Raw genomic sequence first — 12,683 nt, 5'->3', positions numbered from 1 at the left:
AATTGGGTGGTAAAATACCGAATCCTGGTGTGCATGCACATGTGTGCATGCACACCTATGCCATGTGATAGACAGACATGCCCTTAGGGCATGTCTGTGTGCCACATGGCACACATGCCTGTATTTGGGGTGCTAGAGGGTGTCAAAGTGACATCCCCTGCACCCTTGCTGGAATCGGTATTTACCGATTCAGTAAATACCGATTCGGTATTGCCCATTGATTCCTATGGGCTTCAATGCCCATATTACCGAATCGGTATTTACAGAATCGGTAAATACCGAATCTTAACGATTCGGTATTTACAGAATCTGTAATACCTACATCCCCCCCTCTATTTTACCACTTCTTAAATACCGAATCGGTAAAATTCGGTATTTAAGAAGTGGTAAAATAGAATTACCTACATCTAGGCCCTAGTGTTTAGGATTAGTTTTTAGATGTTGTGCTTGTGTTTAGGGTTAGTTTTTCGGTGCTGCACTAGTTTCTTAGTGTTTATGGGTGTTTTTTAGTTGTCATGCTCATGTCTTAGTGTTTTTGTTTTGGTTCCGTCATAGAACCGATTAGTAGTAATGGGCTACTTTTTCTTATCAAATGTGGTCACAGCATTTCAGAGGAACTAGAATTACACAATAAAGGGATACTCGTAATTAGGGCTAAACAGGAACACTTTCTGGGAAACATACCAGTAACAGAAACCAGCAGCAACAGTTTCCACCTGAAAATAGGGGCGGGTATAGTTTCCTTAAAACTTACCCAGGGGTTCCTGAGACTCCACCCGTAGCACAGGAGGCAGAGGAGTCGAGTCATGGCTGCGGAACAGGGGCGGTGTCACTCCGCTCCTCACTCCCAGTTTGACGTGTGGGTTTTGTCCTGGCTTTCACCCTCAGTTCTCAAACTCTGTACCGTGTTTACTGGTTGTTGAAAATTTTCTGCTGTTGTGAAGAAGGACGCCCATTGGCTACTGTTGGGCAAATAACAGTCAGTGATTGAATGCACACTTAATGACAGGGTGGCCATCAACTTCTAAATTAATTTTCTTTGATCTCCTCAGCGATTAATATGACCACTGGGATTTATGAGATTTTATTTAAGACGTACCTACAGAATTTTCACAACGTAAATGTTTAGTATAGACGGTGTGGTAATTCATGGGTGGAAATTGAATGCATGATTTCATAATACAACCCTTCCAGGGCAGATCCATGATGTTTGTCCCTCTAAAGAGCCCATTAGTCCCCATTCTCCACTTTAGTCCTCAACCTAAAACACTGAGCCTGATCCAAAGCAGCAGAAAAAAGTCAGGAGCGGTACGGCCTAGAAAGCCCCAAGAACCTTTACCCAAACCATCAGCGGATGTGTCCTCGTTGGATATAAATGCTTTACCAGACTTGCTACGTGGGAGAATGAAATCTCTTTCGGGGAAGACTCTATAGATATTGTATGAAGACCTTGAGGCCATTGATGTGGTGCTCAGAAGCCTGGGTAATAAAATGATTACATTCACACCTGGCTTACTGACGCAAGCCCACCAGGTGCATCTCTGTCGGTATTTAATGTTATACCCAGTGCTCAATCTGCCCTGGAGCAACCTCATGTTGTAAGCAATCATGATAATTCCTTGTCAGGGACAGAGTGTCTCACTCCTTTATGCAGGATCTTGCTACTCAGGAGATTGCTAATATGGATGCAAGCATATCATCTGCAGATGTTCCTGCTGTGAATCATGCCCTGTCCGCATGCCCCTAAGGGATAATTTAAACAGATTTTCCCACCTTTACCCCCTCTACTTTGGAATTGACTGAACAATTAAAGAACAAAGGCTTCCATAGGTTGAGACTGTTAGGGAAATACATATGCACCCTCCCAGAAGCAACGAAAGAAACACACCAGACACAGCAGTTTGCTCAGTAACAAAAGGAAATGTATTTGTTGGTACCCATGCTTGCAGGCCAACAAGAAAGAAATCAGTGCACACACTGGTGTTTTCAGTCTGCTTCTTCCCTGCATGACTTAGTTTTGGGCCATATATACAATTAATAATGCAACTTCAGCAGAGCTGAAAAAGGACAAAGTGCCAAACATGGGCAACAGAGAAATGCAAGATCGGCACCATGCCAATTGCAATACGGACATACAGTGTAAGCAGAAATTAACAACCTGATCAGAAAACAAACATGAAAGTCAGGAAAAAGCAAAGTGCCCTCTAAGTTGGTTCTAAACAGTTGTTAAGCTTGTCCAGGCAAGGTCAGATTGGAAGCCTTTGCTGCTCCAAGCAGCTTGTTACAGGGACAAGTGGGATAGTGTGGGTGAAACCAAGAACTAAGTATCATATCTATAAAGTGCATACATGTGGATATGTATATTTTATCCAACAGAGACGCTCAGCTAAGTCTAATAACTATATGGATATGCTAATGGTCAGTAGGACCGTTTGGGTTGGCCCATGAAGTAAGGAATATCCTGGAAGACTGTGTGATAGTCAACTGTAGGTGCTGTCGCCTGTGCACTTACCACTCAAAGGCAGCGTGTGGCTCTGAAGACGATATGGGAGATGGTCAAACTCATTTCTCTCATTCACCTTACCGAGGTGCTCTAAATGCCACACTATGTACAAATAATCTGAGGTTTTCAAGTGATTTTTCCCTGACTCCAAGATGATCCTGCTAACTGTTACAGAACAGGGAGCTACAAGCGCTATCGACCATATATTAATTTCAGGGAATTTAATACCACTGGCATGAGACTTTAAGGTCATCCTAGTGTATATGTGCGCCCATAATATAGTTAAAGTACAGCTCAGTTTGGTTATCCTTGGTAAAAGCTATGTCCCCATAGTAACCAATTTCTGCACTGCTAGATCAGACAGGGTTTGTATTAAAAGTGCTGGGATTGATCCCAAGGAATAGCTCCCTGGCATGATCTCAGAGAATAAGGGAAGCTTTAATATTACAAGTGAGGTAGCAAAGTCATTTGACGCTATTTGTTCTGCTTTTAATGTAAAACTGACAAAACCTACAATCCTAAAGTGTAATCGCGTTAAGGCTTGGTTAGATCCCACATGTAGGAAGGCATATTAAAAAACTAAAGAAGGCGTTGAAAGGCTACCCTAAAGTTTGCACTGCAATAGTCCAACGTAGATTAGATTACAAGCATGCATTAAAAGTGCGTAACCATAGTATTATGGAAGAGGCATGGTACAATTTGACTAAAGCCAGTGTTTTAAAAGCCTCAAGCATGTTCTGGTCTATATGCAAATCCCAATAATGTAGGGAGAAACCTTACCCGTCTCTGGAACATGGGGTTTCAGAAGATCAGTGGACTGCCCTAATGTTTTTCCAATAATATAAACACTGGAGATGCTATCGAGAGTGAAATCACCCGGGCAATGAACAAATTTATTAGTAATATTAGTATGGATGAAATTCAATTAGCAAAGAGCAGGAATCATTTGGGTCAATCAGTAGGAACCGATAGCGTTCCAGTTAATTTGTTTGAAGATAATTGTGCTCTCTGGGTCCCAATATTAATTGATGTGTTAAATGTTGTCAAAAGTGGAGGAATTCCTTCCCCGTGATCTGAAACAACAATTGTACCTGTTTTCAAAAGGGGGAATAGATGTGACCCTCAATGCTATCACCCAAACTCCCTGTTCGGCATTTCAATAAAAGGTTTGGGAAGGGTGCTGTTGGAGAGGTTACGAAATTGGGCAGAGGGACATTCTATTATCTCCAAATTACATTACGCTTTTAGGAAGGGCCTTGGTACATTAGAACAATGCCTAAACATGGAACTCTGCATGAATAAGTACATAAAAACTAAGAAAGGCTTTTTATTCCTGGCATTAATGGACCTTAGTAGTGCATTCGGCTGTGTTAACCATACTAAATTACGGCAGATGATGCACTCTATGGGTGTGGATCCTCAAATGATTCGCTTACTCCGTCACTGGAACCTTTTGGCTGGTAAACTTATTTCGAACACCCCCGATTTCATAGTATTGTGAAAAATCTATGGCAATCGTGCTACTGCATATTTGAGGAATGTTAATCTAGCATCATTACTGCAAGGTAATTCATATTTAAGTGTGATCCCCCAAATCCAGAGGTTAAACTGTGCATTCTGACTAAGATAAAATTATACCACACCAGGATATTATCCTTTAAGAAACTGAGTAATAGTAGCACTATCTCATAACTTGTAGAGGAAGCTGGGCATGCCAGATGATGTGTGGTGTGCTATGCAAGAACGGCTGTTATCAAATGTAATATAATATAATATAATGTGGGGCCTATTCACAATGAGTAAATCTACATGTGTAAATTTACTTTGACACTTTGCAGTAAATTTACTAGTTTTGCCAAAAAGGATATTACTACATCCAGCACCACACATGGCTAACCATTGATACTGTAACACTATCTCATAGAAAATGATTGAGGCACGGTCTTAAACTAAAACCCCACAGCAAATAATAATAAAATAAATGTATTTATTCAGACTTTTCAAAAATATATAAACATTTACAAATAAATGGTATTTTATTATAAAATATTTTTAGGTACTATTTTAGCATGTAGGTAGTATTTTAGGCAGCATGTATATTGATAAGAAATGGTAAATGACAATATGTGTAACAAATTACATCGGTCACTCTGAATAATGATGATGATTCTCAGCCAAGTGAACTTTTTAACAGCTGCATAGATTTCTATTGCACCTGCCATGCCTCGTACCTTTGATTCCTCTGACTTCTAGACCTTTCATATCTTCTATTCTAGAAATGTTGAAGGTGGTCCTATTTTGTTCTCCCAAAGCTTAAGGTAGAATTGAGGAGGAGAATTACAAACAGTTGCCATGCTTTATTGCTTCGGCTTGCTTGGCAACTCGCTTAAGTATCTAGCATTCCAGGTTTTGAAACCGATTTTTAATGTTTATTTATCATCATGTTGACAGGTTAATGCAAAATTGATTTTGATGGTTATCTCCTTCCACAAACATGTTCTTGCTTGTTCTTAGTGGCGTCTTCAGCATGAGATGGCACATTAGACGATCGTGTTGTCTTACCACCTTCTTGGCCAGGATTTTAGCTCAGGAACCCTAAAATTGTACTTTCTTTCCCTGCTGAGGTCCATAATGGAAGAGTTTGACAGATTTCTGCTTGTGATGACTGTGTGATATCAGAGGATGGGAAAGGATTCTCTTTGGGCCTTATTAAGAGTTTGGCGGTGTGGGAGTGGGACCACCCGCTCCCTCACGACCAAACCTGTGTGAGCACTGCTCACCAGATTTTTACGTTTTTCCTCACTGGCGGGTGGTTCTTTGGAGGTCTCACGGTGGTGCTTATAAAAATGGCACTGTAATGGGAATGCCAAAGCAAGTTCCTGTAGGGCTAGGGCTGTCAAGTCCATGCCCTGCAGAAACTGGGGGCGCATGCACACAGGGGGGACACCATGTGCCCTCAAGCATGTACCCCTAGGCCCAGAGGCACAAAGTGGTCCTGCAGGGCCCCCTTTGTTTCCTCACCGCCATACTTTTGAGGCGGGGAGGAAAATCGGAAAGCATATTTCGGCCTAAAGACCACTGCAAGCAGCGGTCCTATGGTGGTTTGACCGCCCTACTTGTAACAGGGCAGTCGGCCCACCGTTGCGGCGGAAGCCGCATCACCACCATGAGTTTGGCGGTTCAAAGGCCCATAGTTTTGTTTCATGGTGCTTTGTCCAAGGAAAATGACTGCCCATACACTCCCACACAGGAAGGAGCTGTTGTTGTACTCTGGAGTGTCCTGAGGTCCTTCTGTGTGCTGCCCTGACAGTTTCTACTCACTTGAGATTCATTTTGTCACTCCAGAAACTTCCAATGGCTAAAAATTAGCATTTTTCTGATGTTTTTGGCATGTGCTATTTACTATTTACACATGCAGTAAATAGCACACGTTAGCTATTTAACACGTGTAGGAATTACTGATTCTGTGTTACACGGTAAAAACTGTAACAAAATATTTTTTTGAACTTTTTCTCAAATAGTTTAACATAAATTAACCCATAGACATATATTAGTTTTGATAAATTATATATTTAAAATGCCCGGATCTTGTCTCTCTACTCTGCATGAGCAAGACTTCAGTGCAATTGCTGACTATGCAGAGATATGGGCTCATCAGCCCTCATTCACAAAACCAAGTTTACTGAAAAGGACTGTGTTTATGCCTGTCAGGTACTTCAAAAAGGATACTTAGGTATAAAATCTTGCATGCCATCTCTGCATACAATTATTCAGTAGTTAACCCCACATTAAGGGGGGGGCGGATCCACAGATGGTGAACATCCACAAATGTATGAATTTTATGTACTTGTGACCATTCACAAACTTCTCTTTTGATTTTTTGTTCTTTTAAGATGTCCACCATTTTGTTTTTCCTCACTTTGCTTCACTCAAGACCGGGTCGTCACTTTCAAGATGGCCGGTCACCAATATTGGCTGTGCCATTGCTGGTGCAATTTCAAAAGCCTCTGATTGAAATGATCAGTGTGGAATGGAAGAGGGGTTGTAGACGAGGGGCAGCAGGAGAGGGGCATTAAAAGGGAGAAAAACCAGGGGATATGGTAGAAAGAGCCATGGGAGGGTAGACAGAGAGAGAGCAACACCGAGCTGCAGCTGTGCTTCATGCTGGACACTCAGGGGGGGGGGAGTGAGAGGAGAGAGATGGGGGTGGGATAGATTGGGAGAGTGAGGAAGCGTGTGGGAGTTTGCTGTATATGGAGATATAGTGGGAGCAAGTAGCAGGATCCAAATTCTACTCAATGTAACAATGTATGCAGTGCTGTCTAAGACAAGCAATTGAAACTGTGTAGCAAGACCCATAAAAAGACATGGACATTTGACATGATCGTGTTCAATGTTGGGTGGGAGGAGGCAGGAAATAGAGGTAGAAATTCAGTAAGTCAAGGACCACGATTTAAAACTTTTTTCTCCCTTTTGTTCACAGTTTGTAGAGTGGAAATTTTGAAAGCAGCATGTCCGAAATTGTGAGTATGATATATATATGATGTGTAACTGTCAGCTATCTTATGGTATATATTTTGTTTAAAGGGCAGTGAGTAAATTACTTTCACACGCAAGTGAAACAGACAAATTAATTGCTACAGATTTGTGTTTTGTCGCTTATACAGACGTTCACCCTGCGTCTCTACTATTTCATCACAAAACATTATAAAATTGTGTTTTTTTACAGAATGATTGCTCATGAAAACTAATTAAGTTTAGTAGTGGCAAAAACAAATCTGATATTACAAAAATAAATTGTTTATTTCTTAATTTGCATTCAGGTGAAAGAATACTATGCAAAGTCACGGTGCTGGATGGACCGGTTTGCAAAATGTTTAAATTCATTCTCAATATATTGTCTCGAGAGTTAAATTTAACATCAGAATGGGGTTCAATTGATTTTTACTAATTCAGTGGCGGCTTGTCAGTCTTCCCACCTGCTTAATCAGATAACTAGACCTAACTGAAACCCAAAAGCCCTCTTTTTGAGGCTGCTGTTTTTCTAAAGAAAACCCTACCTGTTTATTTCGGTTGGTTAATCATGTACAATTTGTACAGGGTTGTATTAAATGATTTTAAGTCAGTGAGCCAAAAGTGGCAGATAGTCTGGGGATGACATTCTCAACATGGATCAAATGGTCCTGAAATGGGCTCTTACCTCAGAAACAGTGCATTATGATACATTCACATTGATGTATTCACTAGTAAGGCGGCAGAAATGCATAACACTATCCCATGCAAAGTGTTCTGTTTACAAGAAGTCAGGCTTTTTGCTGGAATAGAGCCGAAGGTCTGGTTAGGATATGATATTATGAACATTGAACAATAACATTTAAGATGACTGTGAAAGAAAACACTTGTGGAAGTTGAAAATGAGTTTTTCATGCAAAAATAATAAGGACAATTCTCCCCTTGGGAAAAAACAGACATATATGAAACTTTTGACCAACAAGCAAGACTCTTCTTTCAAACCCAGGTACTTGCAATCAGTCATCCAATGGTACCACTTCCACATTGAGTTTGCACCAAGCTTTAATTTTATAAACAGAATGGCATACAGAAATACATTATTTTAACATATGTTCATATCAATTAGTGTGCAGTGATGTTTTCAAACATTAAAAACATGCAATATATAAAATGAGAGTTTTCATAATACAGAGTGCCATTTATACAAGAATCAATCCACCACCCCACATTGCGGTGTGAAAAATCAGCACAAAAATAAATAAAAAAAGAGGCGAATACACAAGAGAGTACACTTCAATCAATTCCACTGTTGCTGGCCCACTTTAAACATAGAGTAATATGTTGTGTTCCACAGGTATAGTTATCTACCATATTACAACATGTAGCGGATCTTCCATATACAAAATAAGTCAACGCGTTTCGGTGGATCTTATAATGTGTTGCCACCGTCTTCAGGGGAAAAAACGATAAATACACATTCTCTCATGAAAATTCTAATTGAAAAGGTTAAAAAATCTGCATTTAAAGAGTAATAACAGTTACTCCGCTGTATACAACCAATAATATAAAAGTCTCAGTGCAGCCAATATCTCAGTGGTACTCAAACCATTCTCCCAGGAGATCACTTATGCATTGTACATTATGCCAGATTTAACCCCCCCTGCCCGGCCCCCTGGCACTATCACCTTATTCCAATTGTTTAAAAGGTATTGTCTTGCACCAATCAGTCACAACCATATTGCTGTGCCAATTGATACCAAATGAATAGGATCTCCAATTATCTACAAAGGTGCACACTTCTCCATTCAAATTTGTCATGCATCCCATCAGAAGTGCACCCCCCTAAAAAATCGACAAAGATATCAGGTATCAGCCATCTACCCCTCTGATGGGATGCATGTCCAATTTGAACAGGGAAGTGTGTACCTTTGTAGATAACTATTCATTTGGCTCCATTTTACGGCCCACTGTTTCTCAAAGTGCCAGGGGCATGGCCCTAATTGCCTGGGAAGGCTTTCTCTGTCTGTCTGAGTTAGGAAGCTTTGACCAGGCCCCAGTCAGAGCTCCAGAGGGTCTGGGGTGGAAGACCCCGGTTCTGGGCTCTTTTCCACCTCCCACATTGTCGATTGGAGTGCAGGACAGGGTCCTGCAGGCTCAACAAGGACTCCCCTGCTTTGGCAGTTGAAAAAGGTCTGAACGGATCCCATATCAGAGCTCTGGTTAGCCCTGAGGTGGGAAGACCCCAGACCTGGGCTTCCTTCCTCAGCCCGTTGTGTCGCTTGGAACCTGGGACAGTGCTCCACAGGCCCTAAAAGGCCTCTGTGGATTCTGCCCGGGTTCAGAATCTCTGACCAGGCTCTGGGTCAAAGCAGCAGCTTGCCTGGGGGTGGAAGCTCCTGACCCTGGGCTACATTTTCTAAACCACCATGTCCCAAAGTGCATGGGAATCAAATTCCGCATGCCCATGTATGTCTCTCTTGTCAGGCTTAAGAAGCTCTGACTGGGCTCTGAGTCAGAGCTCCAGCTGGCCCGGGGGTGGAGGCCTGTGGTCCTGGGCTCCATTCTTTGACCTGCTATGTCACTATGATGGGGTTCCACAGGGCCGGGCAGGGCTTCCCTGCTTGGCTGGGTGAAAAGCTCTAACCTAGCGGTCTGGGCCCTCTGTGCCTGTTCGTTGGCCTTCTCCACCCAGTAAATTTCCATTGCAGCTTGGAACGACTGTTCTGTGAGTGTCCCAGCAGCCCAGGCCAGCACCTCTCACTCATGCTGTGGTCCGGCTCATTTCTCCCTTCCATTGCCTTGGAGCTGGCTGGGTTCACAGGTACCCATGTGACTGCCCGTTTTTTTCCCCAGCCCAGTGCAGGTAAGCAGGGACTCACTCAGGAGGCTCGCAAGAAGTGTGAAGTTTGGTTCAAAGTTGGCACACAACTCCTGCTTTCGTCCAGCAAGGGCTGCCTGGTTGATCCCGCCCGTAGCATATGCTAATGGTTCATTAAATGAGTTGCCGTTCTTTTGATCACTGCATCTGTTAGTTGGATATGTGTTGTAATTCTAGAACTAATACGTGGCGACGACCACTGACGTCAAGGATGCATGCTTTTAGGACCAATTGGGGCTCCCCAGCTGCTTTGGTGACTCTAAATAACCTCAGGCCCTGAAAAGGTAACAATACATTTGGATGTATGTCCTGTCATCCTTCAATGGTACGAGACAAGCTACTGCCTATCCCAGCTCCTGTCTCTCGGCACGACGAGAAGTGGTTGAACCCTGGCTCCCACTGGCCCTGGTGAGTGTAGGCAGGCTGATGTGTAGGTGGGGCGATCTCTCACTCATTGCCAGATACCTGGAGGCCTGAGCCCATGTAGGCTGGCTAGGGTTTCAAGAGGTGCATGGCCCTATCCAGGAGAACCAGTGGTAAAGCAACCTCCCTTCTGCTGCTGTGGGAGTCTCTCTCTTGGCCCTCTGTTGGGTGAAGTTCCCGGGCCGAACGTTTGGAACCACTCTTAAGTCATGGAAGCTGACTTCCAGAGGGGAAGCCTGGTCTGGTGATGGGCTGTCTCATTGCACAGGTAGTGGATGGCCGGCACTGCCTGGGGGCATTTCCTACCCCAAAGAACGAACTTAAAATTTTGGGAGTATGGCTTGAGCAGTACGTTTCATTTAGGACTCAAGCAAAAAAGACAGCTGGTATATGCGTAGGCCTACTTCAGTCAGCCCGTAAGATCCTTCCTTAACTACCAGCGCAGTTGAGGAAGCTGCTCATCCAGGGGTTAATCTTGTCTAGACTAGACTATAGCAATGCCCTTTTCTTGGCAGCCCCAGAAGCGACCATTAATACCCTTCAACGCATCCAGAATTCGGCGGCTATGCTGCTTACTGGTACATCTTCTAGATCCTCTGCCAAACCTGCACTCAGGGCCCTTCACTGGCTGCCAATACGGGAGAGGATTAAATTCAAGTCCCTGTGTATCGCCCATAAATCTTTACAGGGTAAGGGGCCCCCTATTCGAGGGAGTCTTGTTCGCCGTTACAAAGCGGCCAGGTCCCTGCGCTTGGACTACGAAATTAGGTCATAGTCCAGAGAGTCAAGAAGGTCCGGACAGGGGGGCGCCGATTCTCAGTCAACACGGCAGCCTTATGGAATGCCCTCCCTGTCAGTATTCGAACCGAACCAAGCTACCTGAGGTTTCGAAAGCTCCTCAAAACGTTTCTGTTTCCCCAGTACTCCTAAAGACTAGGGCCCTTCTCAGATGTCTTTTGTTCTATAGCACTGGGACGCTTCCGGGCAGCCTTGCGCTTTATAAATCTAATTTCATTTCATTAATTTAATTAATTTCATTCATTTCATTTCCCCCTGCTGGTGCTACCTTCCTCTCACCGGCATTGCCTTCCTCCTGCCTCTCCTGCATCCGCAGGTGGGAGAGCATTGCAAAAGTTGCCTTTGGCTCTTCCCAGTGGATCACTCGGCCACCGCATCGATGAAGACGTAGCTCACTTTGAGAACTAGTGTGAATTGCAGGACACATTGATAATTGAGGAGTCTGTGGCCCATGCAGGCTGAACAATTCTAGGAATCCCCAGTGAAAGGCAGCCAAAACTTTGTCTTTCACCTGGGTGGCCCAGTCCCCACTGGCCAAGGCTCCAGGCACTGGGCAGAGCCCATGTCCCTAATGGGGGTGGGGTGCTGTTGATCCGGGGAGGAGTCTGGGGATCATGAAATCTAAACAGCTCCTGTAATACCCTGGGAGAGGTGTGCAAAACCATGTCTTTCACAGGGGAGACCCAGACCTCAGAGACCGTTGGAAAGTAGTGATTAATTGCCTGCCTGAGGCAGGGTGTCCCCCACTGACAAGAATGAGTCAGGTTTAAAGATGTCCACCAGTTTGCTTGTCAGCATTGTGTTGGCAAAGATATCACCAGTGAAGTTTAATTCTCAAGGCCAATACAGCCAATGGACAAGTATGGGTGTGCCAACTCAATGAACCACATCACAAGTCAAGCAGGCCAAATTTGAATTACGCCCAGGCCTACATTTAACGATGCAACTTTCACCTGGATGTATGGAGGGTGTGGAAGGCAAAAAAGGCTCCATAGGGCCCCCTTTCATTCAAAAGGACTATGCATTTATGTGGGTTATGGGAGTCTCAGGGGCCCTTCACCACATTCTGCAGAGGAGCCCCGTCATTTTACTTTATGAAACCAGGCAACGGTAGTACACAGATGGAGAGCTATTAAATATGAAAATACAAATAGAGTCCACTCTTAAAACCAAATAACAGTGCTACCCTTACTAGAAAAAGACTAAACCCAAGAGGAATCCTCAGTTTCTTGCATCGGAAAACAGTCTATGTTTTTAAAATAACCCTTACCCACCAAAAGGTCCCTTGGTGGCATGCTTCATCATCGGGCTCTTTCTACCCCTCTGCGGGACGGGGCGTGCTACAACCTACGGAGATGTGGGATCACTTACTAGTGAAGTGAACTATAAGTGTTTGATGTGAGAGTGGAAGGGTCAGTGAATAAGTGAGTTAAAATATACCTGGCTGTGTGGAACTAAACTTTAATACTCCCTATAGCCGGTATTAATAAAATTGGGGAAAAGGAAGAAAAAGTGCTTTAATGGGCAATTTCCTGATGGGTCTTCATCTTTTGAAGCCTACCCTTAAGC

At 43.5% G+C, this 12,683-nt stretch overlaps 1 protein-coding gene across 1 annotated transcript in view; it reads left to right on the top strand.

Annotated features, from left to right (window-relative positions):
* RLBP1 (retinaldehyde binding protein 1) overlaps positions 1–12,683 on the top strand; it is a 215,994-nt gene that overhangs the window by 19,263 nt on the left and 184,048 nt on the right. The window contains exon 2 of the mRNA XM_086958978.1: positions 6,987–7,026. Within this exon, the coding sequence (XP_086815104.1) occupies positions 7,015–7,026 (12 nt within the window). The 5' untranslated portion in view covers positions 6,987–7,014. The remainder of the gene's footprint in view (positions 1–6,986; positions 7,027–12,683) is intronic.

This window comes from Lissotriton vulgaris, chromosome 2_1 (genome assembly GCF_964263255.1).
Source record: "Lissotriton vulgaris chromosome 2_1, aLisVul1.2, whole genome shotgun sequence".
Lineage (NCBI taxonomy): Eukaryota > Metazoa > Chordata > Amphibia > Caudata > Salamandridae > Lissotriton > Lissotriton vulgaris.
The sequence above is the reverse complement of the archived record's forward strand: the minus strand, read 5'-3'. Positions and strand labels throughout refer to the sequence as shown.